Source organism: Podarcis erhardii (assembly GCF_964252035.2).
Source record: "Podarcis erhardii genome assembly, chromosome: 5".
In the NCBI taxonomy this organism is placed as follows: domain Eukaryota; kingdom Metazoa; phylum Chordata; class Lepidosauria; order Squamata; family Lacertidae; genus Podarcis; species Podarcis erhardii.
This window is the reverse complement of record NC_138509.1, coordinates 35,005,163-35,023,224: the sequence shown is the minus strand read 5'-3', so window position 1 is coordinate 35,023,224 and position 18,062 is coordinate 35,005,163. Positions and strand designations below refer to the sequence as shown.

General features: G+C 41.3%; 1 protein-coding gene across 9 annotated transcripts in view; it reads left to right on the top strand.

Moving 5' to 3' along the window:
- Positions 1 to 12,674, top strand: part of SGMS1 (sphingomyelin synthase 1) — a 69,114-nt gene extending 56,440 nt beyond the window's left edge. For all 9 annotated transcript variants that reach the window (XM_081861912.1, XM_081861913.1, XM_081861908.1 and 6 more), the window contains 5 exons: positions 104 to 944; positions 3,820 to 3,937; positions 7,314 to 7,467; positions 9,055 to 9,221; positions 11,044 to 12,674. In XM_081861912.1, the coding sequence (XP_081718038.1) occupies positions 325 to 944; positions 3,820 to 3,937; positions 7,314 to 7,467; positions 9,055 to 9,221; positions 11,044 to 11,223 (1,239 nt within the window). In that variant the 5' untranslated portion in view covers positions 104 to 324 and the 3' untranslated portion in view covers positions 11,224 to 12,674. The remainder of the gene's footprint in view (positions 1 to 103; positions 945 to 3,819; positions 3,938 to 7,313; positions 7,468 to 9,054; positions 9,222 to 11,043) is intronic.
- The last annotated feature ends 5,388 nt before the right edge of the window (positions 12,675 to 18,062 follow it).

Here is an 18,062-nt window from a genome sequence, read left to right as displayed (position 1 = left end):
TGATTCTATTAAAGCAGATATTGCCTGAATATCATGTCTTTTGCAGCAGTAAGAAAAATGAATGTTCTAACTGCATTTCTCTCTTTCTCTCCCTTAACTGTAGAAAGGCAAATGCAAAATGAAGTGAACATTCCTTTTACATGCCACATGTCAATATCTGTACCAGGCGATTTGAAGCTGTTGTGCATCGACCTGCAAAACTGGTTTCTACTGATCTTTAGACAGGATGAGCGAGTCAAAGAAGGATTTCCTGTTAAGCAAAAATAGTGACAACTGTCCTGTTTAAACGTGATTTTTAAGACTGCAGGCAAGTGTTTGGACGAAATGAAAGAAATCGCACTCTGGTCATGCGAGGAAGTGGTCGATTGGTTGTCAGATGTTGTGCCAGAATACTGTGAGGCATTGAAGAATTTCACTGGGCAGGACTTGGTGAACCTAACAAAGGAGGATTTCAAGAAGCCCCCTTTGTCGCGTGTGTCTTCGGACAATGGACAACGTCTGCTGGACATGATAGAGACTTTGAAAATGGAGCACCATATTGAGGTACACAAGAACGGGCATGCCAACGGCCACTTGGTCATCAGTACGGAGGCCCTCACCAATGAAAATGGTTTCAGCAGCAAAAGCAAACCAAACGGGATGCCAAATGGGTACAGGAAGGATATGATACAAATCCACATGCCAGAACCGGAACGTTCTCAGTATCCCATGGAATGGGGGAAGACATTTTTGGCTTTCTTTTATGCACTTTGCTGTCTAGTCCTTACAACAGTGACAATCTCAGTTGTCCATGAACGAGTGCCTCCCAAGGAGGTGGATCCGCCCCTACCAGACGCTTTTTTTGATCACTTTAGTCGAGTTCAATGGGCCTTTTCTATCTGTGAAATTAATGGTTTGATCCTTGTAGGACTCTGGGCAGTTCAGTGGCTGCTCTTAAAATACAAGTAAGTACATGCATATTTTGATAATATTTAATTCAGTCCCAGATACTAATATTATTTTATTTTTTATACTTTGCTGATTTATTTTTTTCAAGCTGACTCTGCTTCTTTAATAATGAGCCTGGCTTGTAAAATGTGGTGGAGAGATGTGTTAAATACAGTCGGAGGCAAGAACAGTAATTTTATGAAATCTGTATGTTAAACAGATATATAAGGATTTTTTTATACTAAGATGTTAACTTGGCTTGTAAGTAATTATTTAGAAAGAAGTTTCCCACCAGCCCCAATACTGCTCACTTGCATTGGCAATTTACCCCTCCTTCTCCTTGCAGGATGACGATGCTTCTCCATACTAGTTATGTTGCTCTCCTCTAGTATCAAAGGACCATTTTATTCATTTTGTTTTCCTTCCTTCCATGCAATTCAAGGCAGTTTGCATGGGAGTCCCTGGCAGTGTCCCATCCAGTTAATACATGGACCTGCTTAGCTTCAGCCAGGCTGCTGCATGATGTGCCTTCAGAGCCATGTCCATAGGAGGGGAAAGCACTTGGGCTGCTCATGCAGCTAAGATCACTGGTGCCTGATCTGCTGAAGCCCTTAAAGCAGACATGGCACATCTATGACCCATGGGCCAGATCAGGCCCATGAAAGAGCCTAGAGCAGTCAGCCTTTCCTCTGCCAAAATTGGGCACCTCACCTTACTTTGGAAAAGTGCCTCTTCTCTCTCTGGCATAGCACCATTAAAAAGAAAGCTGTAGAGGTTTAGGTAACAAGGGAGGGAGTTTTCCTTCCGGGGGTTGGGGGGGCATCAGAATGTGTGGGGTGTATGTATGTCAGCACATGTGCATGTGTGCATTGGCCCCTTCAGCAATTCCTGTTGCTGGCATGCCGCTGTCAGAGGGTTGGCCAACTCTCAGTGCTGCCACCTGGCTGAAAAAGACGGCCACTCTTGCTTTTAGAGGGCATGAGGAAGAGGGCCCGTTATAGTAGTATTGCAGCATGGTTTCCCCCTAGAATGCTGCCTGCACAAATGCAATCTCAAGCCTCGAGTTCATTTTTTGTTCGTTTGTTTAGTTTTGAAAATGTGTTGATGTTTTATGAGGGAAAGATTCCATTGTATTTCAAAAATAGCATGTGCACAAAGATAGCTCCGTGCATCTAATAAAGCTTTTTGCATAGCAGCTCCTGCCTCATGGCATGGCATTTTTTAAACTGGGGAGGCAGGAGGGGGATTTGCAAAAGCAGTATGAGATATGGCCTCGGTTATGAAGTGTATGTTTGCACTTAAGAGAAAATAGCCCTAAGTCCCATGCCGTTTTGGATCCTGTTCATTGTTATCTACATTACACCTCAAACACATTTGTGTGTGTGTGTGTGTGTGTGTGTGTGTGTGCTTGTGCTTGCGCATGCACACACATATATTCATTCCGTGAGTATATCCTCTGTTCTCAGGTCATTATCTTCACTTCCTAAGAGATAAGAATAAAAATTCTCCACAGGCTATAATGCACTGATAGTTTGGAATGTTATGAAAATTGTTTATAACCACACTTTGCTACCAGTACAGCTGAAATTCTGCCTTATAAGGTTATAAAGAAAACTTCAAAATGTGTTTCATAATATTTTTTTCTAATATATAAAGTACTTACTAGTTCCAAATGTAAAAGGAATAGCAATAAATGGCATTTAATGTCTTGTGATATTTATTTATGTTCCAAGCTAGCTTAGTGTAGATATCAAAAAGACCTAGAATGAAGCTATACTAATTGGCTGGCTGCACTTAAAATTGGCCTGTACAGAACAAGTGAGGTGCCCATAAACATGGCAAGATACATTTATTTTTCTCTCTTGAATGCCTTTTATTGGCTTATGTGAAAGAAAGTTAAGTCTGTGTAAACAGGGAGGGGGGGTTGTTGAGGCAATAGGGGAGCTTACCTTCAGGTCTTCCCGATTTTCTCCTCTAAGCCTCTTTCTTCCATAGAAACAAATGGTTCACACTGATGTACTGGAGAAACAGAAGCTTCTGCACAATGTTCATAGAAGCCTGTTGCCTTCCTCTGCAGGAGCATTGTCATACTGGACCTCCAGTGCACTTCACCTTTCCCCAAAGGAATAAATGACAACCTCTCATTTATGGGGGCATGGGTAGAATAAAGGCATTTATTTAAGGACCCACTTGGAGTCTAGGCTGTATTTTGCCCCTTTAGAGGCGGGTTCTGCCCAGTGGCGTGCGGTCATTGGACTAGGGAGACTAGGATAGTCCCCTAAATGTTCCCCTGGCGTCTCCTTCCCAAAGCCTGGGAAGCTTCTACCCGGCTTAAGGAGGGAGGCATGATGCTCCAGAGGGTCCAAAAGCCTGCCCACGGCCTTCCCAAAGCCCACCCAGCTTTGGGAAGGAAGCAGGAGGGCTCCAGCATCCTGCCAGAGGGAAGCACAATGCTCATGTGCGTGACGTCATCTGCCTTGCAAGCTGGCGCCTCTGGCCCTGACTGTTCCCCTATGCAAAAATTCACCACATGCCACTGGTTCTGCCCCTCAGCTGGATCCCAGATTACAGCCTGTGCTTTGTCCAATAGCCTGCTGATATCTGGATGATTCTGACCACAGTTCTGTTCTTGGTCAGGTTAGGAGGGAATGTTTGGAACCGATTACCCTGCTGCCATTGCTATCTTGATTTTTCTGGTCTATTCCACTAAGTGAGAATAATAGCTTCCATTTGTTTTTAAATGAATGTTTCATTTACCAAAATGAATATGAATTATTTATTGTTCTAGAGCACATAAATTGCATCTAGAGCCCCATGCTTATTTTGCCTTGAAAACACTTACAATCCTGAAGAACTTCAAATGATGCATAATTTCCTCCCTTTTCTCTCCAGGTCCATTATTAGCAGGCGATATTTTTGTATAGTTGGCACACTGTACCTGTATCGGTGTATTACGATGTATGTTACTACCCTCCCGGTACCTGGCATGCATTTCAACTGTTCTCCAAAGGTAACTCCCCCCCCCCTCTTTGTGTTATTGTTGTCTAAAATCTTACTCTTTAATTTCCCAAAGATTTGGAAAACTTGAGTCAGGGTGAGCTGCGAATCGCTGGCCAAGGAGAATTGGCAACAGTTCTTTCACAGCTGATCAGTATTGCTTGTTGCTCAACCGTAGTGTTTGATAATAAACAGGTTCTATCAGAATTTAGCTCAGTACCACCTTCCTTGGATCACCTGAAACAAACAGTGTTCAATTTGAGAGCAGTCATATGATTGTCATTCTGAAGGCAGTCCACATTCCCACCAGCCCTCTTGAAAGGTGATCAGCACCGTCGGAGCTTGAGCACAACTACTAGTGACTTCCTCACTACAAAGGATAGAGCTGTATACATTCCCAGAATGTAGGGAGTCCCCTATTGCCACATTTTGAACATGGTTTTTAGACATTACTAGGACTAACCTGTGCTTATACCATCAGCTCTGCTGGAGACACATGTAGCAGGTTGCTGAAATTTCCAGGAAGCTCAGTAGTGTTGATTTCCCTCTGCTGGTATAGAGATGCGACTCATACTATGGTTTACTATATCTCTGCCTCGTGCTTAGGCCAGAACCTGGACAAGAACTATAGAACCACCACTTCTACAGGTGCCACATAATGTTGCTGACAAACTTGCAGGGAATCATCACTTTCAGTGCAGTGGCGCCTACAGTACACTTTGGAACTCCTTGCCCATTGATATTAGGCAGGTGCTTTTGCTGTACTGTTTTCAGCAACCACTAGAAAGGGTTGTTTTTTTTGTTTGTTTTTGAGGGAACCTGCCTAGAGACATGCATTTGACATGTGTTTAAACATGTAGTTTGATTTACAATGCCTATTTTAAAAACACTTTGATTTTATTTTGAAAACCTTTAGGCTAACTTTGTGTTGGAATACCTGAGTTTTATTAGTAAATTTTGTAACTCACTTAGGTTTTGATGATTAAACAGTATATAAATCCTGCTAAATAAATAAATAAAAATCCTTGAAAAGCCAGGGTAGTCAGGAGCTGAGTTGCAACCATCAAGTCACCATCCCTGAAATGAAAATGCGAAAGACTGGTTCATAATTTATGGGATTGTTTGTGACTACCATCTTCAGTGGCAATTGTTACTTTTATACCATGCAGTAGAGCACTGGGGATGCTTAGTGATTTTCACCAAGCAGGACAGATGAGGTCCGTTGGTTGTACAAGCAAGCATGACAGGAGGTTGTTGTTGCTATCTCTGGCATCAACCTTGTTCTACCAATGGCATTTCAGATTATATACATGCAAGCGTTGCTATCTGCACAATATCCCACAAACATGCCATAACTCTGTCACTGGAAGAGGAGTAGCCTCAACAATTCTCTATAAGTCTTCATTGCATGATAGAGGGCAGGCACAATAACGGGAAAGAGTTATATTCTTCACTGCATAATGTTTTCTCAAGCACTGTGCATGCCATTTGCAGCAAGGTTTTTGTGAATCTCTTGTCTGTTGTTTGCCTTGCCATTGCAAAGCTCTCTGTTTCTAAACAAACCTAAGGAGAAGTGGCCCTACAGATGATGCTGAACTACAGATCCCATAATCCCTGACAATTGGCTATGCTAGCTAGAGCAGATGAGGCTCCCACAACAGCTAGATGGCTGCAAGTTTGTCACCCCTGGGATAGAGAAAGAGGAACTCCTAAATATACCATGTCAAGGGTTAGCATACTATTCCAGTGGACCTGTAGGTCTTTATTGGATGCCAAAACAATCATTGGTGTCGATGTACAAATCCTGCAGACCAAGTCTTGTATATACTTGTATATCCAAAGGTGAACCTTCTTATTTTGTAGAACTAATGTTGGGGTGAGAGGAATCCAAGACAATGGCGAGCAGCTTGTGAGAGGCAGCTGGAGCTTCCTGTTTATCTGTTTTGACCCGATTCATGCAGAGTTAGTGCCTGCAGGGCTCCACTGGATATTGCAGTTTGACAAGTTTAATTACTATTTGGCTGAAATAATATGAAGCCATGGTACTTATAAGGAACATCTCACACATGGTTGCTATTGGTTTATTGTCTATGTTCCAGCACTTGTATATTATAGAAGGCAAGTGCTAGATACAAGATTGAACAGCTGTTCTTCTAGGAGGAGCTCTACATCTCTCCTTTTCATTCCACAGTGTGCTGCCACAGTTTACAAACCATTCTCAATTATGCCTTTATAGCTACTGAGAGAATACAGACAAGTTACCCATTTACATGGCTTGAGCGGGAACACTTTTTCTACACAGTAATGGGCATCATTTAACATTGTGAGCCATGCACACCCGGTTGGGGGCAGGGACAGGATTTTAAACATTATAAACATTTCACTATTTATTTTATTGTATCTGAATGGCCATTTATCTGCTGTTAAGATATGCTCCCAGGCATGGTCATTGGAGGTGAGCTGCTTACAGCCTGTTAATTATCTTTAGCTCCTTTTGTTGCAGAGGGAAATCTCAGAGAGAGAGAGAGAGAAATGTAATAGCAGTGAGAGTAATGATCTCAGAAGCCAATGTGAATCCCAGATGTTTTATGAATTCCAATATCATGATTTTTCAGGCGAGATTTATAATGTTTAATAGGCGTGTGTTTAACATGTGAGACCATTGGCAATTAAAAGTGTGCAACACTGGCTGGATCTTGCCTTATGTACATAGTAGCCACGGAGGATAACATGCATGTCAGCCATTTCTTATCAGCCAACAAGCTTCTTTAAAGAAGATGCCAATTGATTTCTCTTTCGCCAAATTATTCAGACCTAGCAAATGATGGTTCTGGGCAAGTTATTTGCTTTTTTGGCTTTGGGTTGTATCGAACAAAGTCATACTACTAGCACCTGTGCAGTGGGAGTTCTTCTCTCTGAATGCCTCCCAAATGTGTTCAGGGGGTTCCTCAACCCTCTGGAGCTGATTTGGAGGGAGGGGCAGGGAAGGTATGAGCAAAGGAGAAGAAATCCAATTATGCAAGCAGAAGTCCTAGCGCTAATGGGATGGCTTAGTTCGATACAACCCTATATTTTTAATTACTCATGCATTTGCAGTTGAAATAATTAAAGTGATATTATTTCAATTCTTAAGCCTTTCCGTTGCTGAAAAATTCATGAATGCAAAGACATGGTTGTTGGCTTCTTAGGATCGTGTGTGTGTGTGTGTTTAAAAAATATATTTATTTATTGAATGCTAGGATACATTAAGTGGTATAGAGTTTTAATGCCTAATAAGATTTTTTTTAATTGCCAGGTTCTGAATGTAAATTAAGCTTTCTTTTATAAGATTATTCTAAATGGTATCGATGAAATGTGCTGATGTTTCCTCCCCCCTCTCCTTCCACCAGCTCTTTGGAGACTGGGAATCGCACATGAGGAGGATAATGAAGATGCTTGCTGGAGGCGGGCTGTCCATCACAGGATCACACGATCTGTGTGGTGACTACTTGTTCAGCGGTCACACAGTTATGCTAACACTTACATACTTATTTATCAAAGAGTGTAAGTTTGACTTTTTCAGTTTTGGACTAAAAATGTATCTTGGTTAATATGAGAACACACTGTAAAATACTGCCTTGCTGTTAGCACTTTGTACCTTGATATTTTTGCTAAAAAGTATGTCAGTGGAAATAAATATCCAACAATGAAAGTAAACACTGAAACTCTTAACAAAGAACGCTAGCCTTCCTTTGAGCATGTTTTTAGAGGAACATACAATGGGATTAAAATGTAATTTAGCCCTTCTATCCAAACTCATTGCACAGCATTCTCATCCTTCTCTTATTATGACAACAACAACTTACAGTGTAAAACAAACTGGGGGAAAAGGAAAGGCACATCTCATCTTAATAATATTTGTTTGCTGGGATTGGAGTGTAGTCTATGTTAATGTATTTTCCAAGGAAAATAGTTGCTGAATAAAAGTTTTACCTGACATCACATCTGAATGCTAATACAGTTATGCTGGTCTGGTGTGGCTGGCTCAGTCATTTCTGATCTGTAGCCAAGATTAATGGGAAAACCAATTCAACTCTAAAGCAACTGAGATTGGAAGAAGATTAGCCTAAGTCTTTGGTTCCCTTTGTCATGATTAATTCTCTGCTACCAAATTTCAGTATTAGCCGTTTATAAACCAGTTGCAGAGTTGAAGCATCAATAAATACCCATACACTTGTAATTCTTGGAGAATCATGATCCTCCCATTCATTTTGGTTCTTTCAATTTTGTTTTTGTATGCTTTATGGCTGATAACTGCTTATTAAAAGTGCAAACTAGTACAGTATACAGGCAACTCCCCATTTATGTTCTGAGGCACTGCGTGTGTAAGTGAAATTGCATAATTTTTGAAACACCATTGATAAAGCCTGCAAACACCCCATTCCCCCACCCCATCCCATTCCGGCAAGGTGCTCAAGAAGCTGGTGGCAGTCCAGCTTCAGGCATGCTTGGAGGAAGCTGGTTATTTGGATCCATTCCAGTCTGGTTTCAGACCACTTTGCTAGCCGTGCTTGATAACAATTATTGAGGGAGAGATGGAAAAAAGCCACCTCATTCCCTACAGACTGCCTTGGATAGTAAGATCATTGGAGGGAGCACCCTTCCACAGCCTTCAGAAGCTTGGAGGGTGATGGTCCAGGGAGAGGCATTATCTGTGGCAGACCCTAGGCTGTGAAACTCCCTTCCAACAGAAGTGTGTCTGGCAATTTTAAATTGCTTTAAACTGCTTTTAATACTGTGTTTTAATTGTGGTAACCCACCCTGGGGCTTGGGGGTGAAGAAGGGCAGGTAATAAATTGTAGTGACAATGAAAGCAATAGTAAGTAAACAAGAAATGCATGCTTAAATTGAGCTCTCATTTGAATGGCTGCACTATTCCCTGAAACGTTCTCAGGGAGGCAATGGCAGCTAGAGTTCTGAAGCCACAGATATCTATGATATTGTTACTATCCTCTTTCCATTCCACAGAATGCTGGGGGTTATCCCATTTGAAGATGTTCAGCTTATGATACTGTGTTTAATTCTTCATCCTGTGAAAGAGAATGTTCTGTGTGCATGGCATTAATGCTTTCCACCTTTCCTTGCCTTCAGATTCACCTCGGCGACTCTGGTGGTATCATTGGGTTTGTTGGACTCTCAGCTTAGTGGGGATGTTCTGTATCCTCTTGGCTCACGACCACTACACTGTGGATGTGGTGGTGGCTTACTACATCACTACAAGACTTTTCTGGTGGTATCACACAATGGCCAACCAACAAGTGAGTCTCTCTTCCCCCAACAGCTTAAGCTGACCTATTCCAATACATTTGTTATTGTGCTGGATCTGATTTTTTATCCAGACCCTCTAGGAAAGCAAAAATTATATATGTGTGCATTCACACTTTCTGTCATGAGGAGGGGACTTGGGTGGGAGAGTGAGAAGCAACAAGCTCAAACAAGTTTGGCTACTCATATCTGCCTTTCAGGCTTGTCCTGAATATGTTTTTTTAAAAAAAATAATTTTTATTAAATTTCATATTTCCAAATTAAACACATCAAATCAATTAGTCCAAATTATAACAATACATATCATATAATCCAATTGTTTTCCAAATTGTAAATTTTTGTGGGGGGGTACCCAAGCTTCTTGATTGGCAGGAGTCCAATCCTCGAATATTTGTTCTGCTTCCATATTAAGAATGATGTTTCCAGTCTCTTCTTCTCAATACTTGTCATTACTCATTTTCCTTTCCATTTTCCTCCGATATGCTCCGCAAGTGGGTTGAAAAAGACAGTCTTATTTGTATTTCTGTGTGGGCTTTGTGCTGCTCTCTCGTAAATCACTCTCCTCCAACAGTCTTTTCCGCTCGAGCGAGTAATCGCCATTTTTGTCGTTCCGATGAAATAGTGTCTCGAAACTCGCTCTTTAGCTTTTCTGACCTGTTGCATCGTAAATTAGTCTTTTTGCAGGAGGGCTGCCCCTTCCAGTTCGCAATCTCCTCGAAAATAATATATCTTCGGCTCGCCCTCCCCAAGACCAACTCCAACAACACAGGTCTCTTATCAAGTTTCCATTCTTACTGCGTCACAAGAGAGAGCCCTTCTTCTTTCCAAATCCTTCACAGAGTAAAACCTTTAAGTTCATAATTATTCCCACACAATTCATTTTTAGTCCCATTTGCAATTTATTTCTGTGACAGATCTTCAGAGGGAGGGTTATTAATAATCACATAGAGCAAAAAAAATAGTAAGTCGTTCCCCCCCCCTTAGTTCCGGCATTCCAATCCACATACCATATTTGTAGTACTTTGATGTAATCTTCCTTCTCAGTCCGTCTCAGTCTTCTTCCTTTCAGTGGTAAAATTGTTAGCAGATAAAAACCTCCTGCCTCTCTTGAAGCATGTGCGTTATCTTTCCCAATTTTTTTCCTTTAGTAACGCAACTAGTTTTGCTCCTGGAAGCAGCTTCGGAGGAGTTCCGAGGCCCGCCAAGGGTTATGCACCCAGTGCCTCACCCCTCCTTCTTCCGAACTCGGGGGTGATTTATGGCAACAGCGGGTGAAAACGGCATCTCTCCCCCCTGGAGAGATGAAGGGAGACTGATATACTCCCCATAATCAGCCTCTAATTACCTCGTGCAAGCTGGATAGATCTTCCAAGGCGCCCCCTAGCGTCCCCTGTCCTGAATATGTTAAGTACTTCCTGCTCGGTGCTTTCCTACTTGTGAAACAGTCAGGGACAGGGGGTTTTTTTTGTTCTAAGATGTGAAACCATTATTAATAGATACTATGCAAAAACACTGATTGCTTCCCGAGATATAATAAGGTATGATAAGGAAAAAGAGTTCCTGAAGCAAAGCACATTTAAATCATAGTTTGCATGTGCCACTTCTGTTGTGATCGTCATCTTTTCTGTTGGTGTGATGGGGTACATAGCAAGCTCTCCCCCGTGTTTCTTCTATCCCCCAGCCCCTAGTAGTAGTAGTCATAATGGGACCCTAATAATGTGTTTCAGGCATGGAATATATTGGAAGAGCAAATAAACTGCTGCCTGCGGGTTTTCCTTTATTGAGGCTTCATTTGTAAACGCTGTTGTTTTGCAGGTGCTAAAAGAAGCTTCCCAGACAAACCTCCTTGCACGAGTGTGGTGGTATAGACCCTTCCAGTACTTTGAAAAGAATGTTCCGGGCATTGTCCCACGCTCTTACCACTGGCCATTTTCCTGGCAAGCTCTCCGACTGGGTAGACAGCCTAAGTACAGCAGATTGGTGAATGACACATAACAGCTACAAAAAAGAAGAAGAAGAGATGGCGAAAGAACTGTCCAAAAGTGCTAAGAACTCCGCAAGAAGAGATGCCATAAAAACTGAACTGCTCCCTTTCCTCTACCTTTTAACCATTACCTTGACTGTAATCTAGTCTCTTACCTGGTAAGCACTGTGATCTTTTTCTCTCTCCAAAGGATCTGCGATGGACAACAATAAGGAAACCGTAAATTATCATGCACTGTATACATTTCTTGTTAATAGATTTTGGATTTGCATTGCTCATCACCATGTTTCTTTGTATATCATGCAGCAGCGTAAACAGAAAAAGAGGCTTTTATATCATAAGTTCTGGTCTTTCCAGTCTCGTCTGGGAACAAAGCGTATTATTTTCTTGGGAAAACATAATTTTCATATCTCTTGCCCCAAAGATTGGGCTGTAAGCCATTTTCTAGCAAATGTCTATATGAAGGTTTCTAAATACCTGATTGGGATAATAATATACAGGAATCTTTCTACCTGTTTCACTGAAGCTACTAATGATAGACACAGAAAGGTTTGGTAAACTTTGATTTTGTAAATCTGCAGTGACAGTGTCAAAAAGTGCAAAAAAATTATTCTGTTGTAAAGTGATTTTTCTAAGTATTTCCTAACTTTATTTTTCAAAATGATATGCGTAAAAATAAAATCTAAAAAAGATTTTTACATGTCAGAGAAAAGAGTTAAAATAAAAAAAAGCTTCTTGGGAGAGAGATGTATCTGTTTCTAGTGCCTTTCTTGTCTTGATAGTATGGTCAGTAGGCAGTCTTTACAAGTTTTAATTTAAAATAAAGTATTCCATGAAACAAATATTATATGTATTGTATACATTACTAAATTTTGATTTTATATCTAAATTAAATTGGGAATCTGCTTGCAATGTTCAGATGACTAAATTGGAAGAAAAACCAAATACCATAATCAAGTCTTCACATATTGTGGAGAGGTTAGAGTGAAATTTGCTTCTTAAATTATTTTATTGTCCATTCCATACATGGATTTTAACTATAGCAAGAAAACAGCTATGGATTCCTTTTTATAAGATTATTTTTCTCTCCAAATGATCAGCAAATCAAAAATCAAACTATAAACAATGTCTCATCCCTGAATGAAAATTTTGTTGAAAAACAATTGATTTCTTGAAAACAGAATTGTGCAGAAACTGCATGTAACTCTAAAATTTCAGTCCTGCCATACATATTGTGTCTGGGGGAAGTATTCTATCCTATACTTGCCAATGTGCAGAACAAAATAGTTTTTTAAGAATGAAGAAGCATATATCTATCTATCTATATAAAAATATATATATTCATTCTGTATTTTACGTGAAACAGAGTTATCTTCTGTAGGGTTTTTTTGTGTGTTCAACAAGGTGAAATTTGTATTGTAAAACAATAATGGTGAAGGAAAATAAAAAGGCTTTTAAACAAGTAGTCTCTTTTTTATAACGTTAATGCCATCTGTGTTGGCTTTGGCTTTTTGTGGGGCTCATTCTGTTTGGCTTGGCTTTAAAACTTGGCTTTAAATGTTCAGCTTTGCTAGAAGGATTGTACAATTTTAGCTATGTTGAGTTCAAACAAACAATATATGATTTTTCTCTTTACCCCTTGGAATTTTGAAACTATATAGTCTTTTTGTCCACAAAGCAACCTACGCTCTGATCATAAACAATATACTTTTAGCTTCCTCTCTCTTTCTGTGTCTCTGGATAATGTAAGGGTGTAAAAAGGAGGGGGGCGTGGTATATGGTAAAAGAAAAACAAACAAACATGAATCCTGTGCCTTATTGAAAGTGGGTCCAGAATTTTAAGATGTTTAAACCTGTTCTAAATGTAGTGGATCTCATGCTTTCACACCTACCCGACACCTTTCTGAGTGTTCCTACCTGGCTCCTGCATTTCTTTCGCGGCATCGTCTTCATCCGCTTTCCAAAATACTCTTCTTGTGCCATTTCATCTCTCCTGCTTGCTGCATCAGTTGGGACTTTTCTCCTTAACGGTGGGGATGACTGCGGCAACACTAAACACCAACTCTGTGCACTGGTTGCGGTCGGTGCTTGCTTGCAGCTTCAGATTCAAACTGCAATGAACACTAGGTGAAGCAAGTAGCCCATCAAAGTCCAGTATCCTCGTTTCCAGCCACAGGCAGCTTGGGATATATGTTAAGGAACTTGTAACAATATAGAGCCCTGTTGCCAGCGCTGGTTGAAATCTTATCAGTCTATGTGCTACTGTACAGAGTTAGCCCCAAAAGACGAGCTTCTGCCGAGAGAAGCTGATGTTAAGGGGCAAGGGGTGGGTATGAATGAATACATGTACTTTAGATGCTGCTACTGCTACTATTTAGATTTATATACCTCCCTTCATAAAAAGATCCCGGTGTGGTTCACAGGATGAGAACACAAGATACAAACACAGCTTAAAATTTAGCCGGCGATGGTGACTTAAAAGGGTAGGCCAAAGGTTTTACCGGCAAGGTGAAGCTTAAAGGTGGGGATCTGAATGAAGACAAAAAGGGAGCACTATTTAGATCAGGGGTAGCCAACGTGGTGCCCTCTTGGTGTAATGGGCTTGTATTCAACCTAACAATAAGGTGAACATTCCTCCAATGCAAGATTTCTCCTTGTACAATAGACTGTTCTCTCACACACCATGTATCCCCAAAATCTGTACTGGGGGTTCCTCCAACCCTCCAGAGCAGATTTGGTAATGGTTCAGGTCACACAGGAGGGGAGGAGAGGGAGGAAATCCCATTGCACTGGTGCAGATATTTAATGGAATATCACCAATGGAGTGCATCTCCAATCATTCTTGCCCATTGGTGATGCTGGCTGGGGCTGATGAGAGTTGTAGTCCACAAAACATCTGGAGGGCACCACGTCACCTACCCGTTCGCTAGATACTCTTGGAAGTAGGCACGAGAGGTAGCAAGGAAGAGTAGGCAGAGCCGGTGGCTGAGCTGGTTCAAACTGGAGGACTGAAGCTCATGGGGAGAGATAGAACTGGAAACAATGGTACAAAGATAGGGGTGAAGATATGGAGAGAGCTAAAAAAGGTAAGGATACAATTTGGGTGTTCTCTGTGATTCAGTGTTTCTGCTTACCCAGGTAGCATTGGTCTCTAGAAACACCAGCTTTTGCTAGGCTGCCAAAGCTAGCAGAAAATGGCAATTTGCTTTTGGTTATTCCTGCACTGGTTAAATTCAGACTGGGCTCCTGGGATTGCTACATGTCTGTGGCTGCCTTTGGAGATTGCCGTCGGTTCGATATGCAACCAATAGGATGCTGATAGGAACAAAATAATTAGCACATTCTACCCAGTGCCTGCTTCATTTTCCCTGCCCCCCCCCGGGGGGGGGGAGAGGACAATTTTTAAGATTTTGTTTAAAATAATTTCAATGAAAAGTATTTGTAGGGAGGTTAAGTAAACGATGAGGATAAGCAAAAAGCAAAGGAAATATTGCTTTATTAATAGTAAGTTTGCCTGAGCCTGTGGGAACAGGGCAGTTTTGATTAAAATAATTACATCAGCAGTAAAGGGGGGGGGACATACGGGAGTAGGTATGAAATTAGACAATTTTATTGCTGGGATCCTAATAAGTGAAGCAGAAGGGTGCAACCAGCTATTCCAGTTCCTGCAGCTAAGTGTACAAAATGTTCCAGCCTCAAATGAGCACACCAAAACAAAGAATTCAAAATAAAGTTGTTTCCTCAGGAGAATAAAATGTCAATGTATTATTCATTGCAAATAACCCCGACATTGCATTAACAGGTTCCTCGTGCAAAGCAAGCACAAAAAAAGTTTGTCAGATTTCAACTCAAAGGTAACTGAAATAGTGCGGGATGAAAATGGCAGAAGCAGCTGCTGCAGCAGCAGTAGATGAATGAACATGCCCTATTTAAATGTGTTGCAGAGCAAAAATACATTGAGAATGGTTCTTTTTATGTTCCAGCCAGCCTACCCTTGCAACCAACCAGTCAGATTTGAGGGGCATATAATTCTACCCCCTCACCAGACCACTTTGTTTGTGTCCAATAAGTGACCAAGAATTTCTACCCAGTGAAATTTTACAATCCTCTTGGTTCATATAAAAAGAACCCGCTTTTCCATGACCATTCTTTTTGCAACTGAGTAGCTGCCAACTGGCATCGACCCTCAGATTCATGGTATTTTAAACTTAATCCTTCACATAACCCCACATCCACAGCAAACTCTTATTTAAAAAAAACAAAACCCTGTCTCAGGAAACACATTTTAAATGGTAATTTCTCCACACTCACGTCAAACCCTAATTGACAATGATTTATATTTGAAAACACATTTGAAAACCATTTAAAATATCTGTGTCGTATTTTCTAAAAGCCAGCAGGGAAATAGCAAATAGCCTATTTAGAAACTAGGCCGCAATGCCATTTATACAGCAATATTTGCAATTAGCGTCTGAAGGCCATAAAAAGGCCTGTTTAAAATTATCCAGGGGCGGGGCTTGCCTGACCTCACATGGGATGAAATTCCACAGCTGTGAGGCCACCTCTGAGAAGGTCTTGTTGCATATAACCACCAACATAATAGTATTTGTGATAGACAGCGGAACCAGACCAAAATCTGGTGATGAAGTCCTTCAGAATTGCACCCAGACCCTGATGACCACCAAGACAGCTAGCTGGGGGGGGGGGGGTGGAACAGCACTTTGGAGGGAAGAATAAAAGGAGCAGTTTCTGAGGGACAGAGTTAGACAGGGTCAGAGAAGGGAGAGGGTTTAGTTTGAGAGAGAGAGGGCTCGATTTGAAATGGGAGGTGGGGATTAGGAGAGGGTTTGTCTGAGAGAATCTGATTTGAATTGAACATCTGCTCTGAGGAGACCGTCGACAGCAAGAGGAAAGAGCCTCGCAGCTTCGAAAGGAACATGGCACTGAGTGTCTGAGGAAGGTAAACAGACAGGAGTTCACTGGAGGGCTGAGTCTGAGGCAGGAGAGGTAGAAGCTGTGGGAATACAGATTCCCTGGGTCTCATTCCAGTCAGGAGGAGAGAGTTTTTCTAGGAAAAGATTCCCAAGCCGGTAACAAGGGGTGAGGTAACTCCCTGGGTTCTAACTGGAGTACCTCAGTGGTAGAATTGCAAATAGTGTGGGTAACTGACGAAAAGTGTCCCTTACTCATGAACCAAAGTATTAAGCTATAAAGTGTCAAAAGCATTTTAACTGTAACACCTGTCATAAACTCAATAAAGAAATGAGACTGAAGTAACAATATGGGCATGATATGCTCTGACTGACTGACCCCAAACAGCATTTTGGAGCAGCTGAAATTTCCAAACCATCTCTAGGGAGACCCCCCCCCACACACACATAGCGTTCATTGAAGTAGGGCATCCTGGAGTAGGTCCATTCTCTCCAGGTAGGGTAAGCAAACCTAAGTTGGTTACCAAAAAAAACACCCCTGGATTTTACTGCCATTTCAGCACCCATTCCCCAGCTACTGGCAAGTTCAAACACCACTTCCAAAGTGAAAATTTGATCTGACGGGTCATGAGGCAACCATTTTGCTGAAGTTACACAGGGAATCCTATGCAATCAGCTTGAATTCCTTGAAGGAAGGCAGGATGTAAAACTTGGTAAATAAATAAGCACCAGCACTTTGAATTCAGTAGAGAAGCAAACAGGAAGCCAATGAAGGTGGTTGAAAAGAGATATACTATTACACCCTCAGTTGAGTACTGTACAGTCTTAGTCATACTGAAATTAATGGAGATGACTACCTTAGGTCTATTCATTTTGAAGGGTCTACTCTGTGTAGAGGTTAGCTGGCTACAACTGCATGTTGGCAGTTTAGCCATTGTGTAATGCTATGCACCGAATCAGTTATCATCTTACAATTTGACATCTGGCTGTTTGCATTTTTATTCCAGGCTTTTCACACTTTCCTTGCAGAGGAGAAATATTCCAACACTTCAGGAAATGAGCAAGTAATTCATAATGATGCCTCATGGGGCCTCAGGTGAGCAATTCTCTGGTGACTTCTTGCTTTTTAAAAAGGCTCTCCTCTGTTGAGAATTTTTCACTTAAGAGGATTATAGATACAGATATATAAACACCCACCCACGCCCCGAGGACTGCAGGTGTGTCAATCTTTGCCTTTGCCTCAAATGCATAACCTAGTCTTATCAGAGAGGGGAATTGTACCCTTTCCTAAGTGCTCTCATGCTTTGACCATTGACTTCCTTGCATGGGGAAAAACCTGCTGGCTTCTTTTCCTGCTATTCTGCTTTGCGGACTTTGACCTTGTGTTTATGCAACTTCCCAGCACTAGAAGGCTGGCAAAACCTGTCACAAGGCATCTGTTTCCCTGTTACCTTTTGCTGCCTTACATATGCCTAAGGTTTGTTCTTTCATGTTGCATCTTTGACGGTTTTTGCTTTCTATTTCTTCTCTTTGGAACAAGCTGCCTCCATATGTCAATTTATCTTACCTATTCAGGCTTGCAAGCAGCATCTAATCTAGCAAGAGATGTTGATAGCACAAGCAGGTTTACAGATGTGCAATGAATGAGACTGCAAATGTGAACCTGAATACTCATTTGTATCCATGCGCTAATGCTCAGCTGGGCCCTATTAAACTAGCTCGATAACTTCTTTATATGAATCCCATCCAAGGCTTTTAACAATTGCAGAAGACTAAACCTGGATCATGTGTCGTTATTCCTTTCTCCTTCGCTTTCCCCAAAGTTTTCCATGTTTGGATTATATTTTAACTTTCTTATAAAAAGAGTTTAGGATGGAAGGCATTTAGTAGATGCTGATAATACTGATTGACACTTTCAA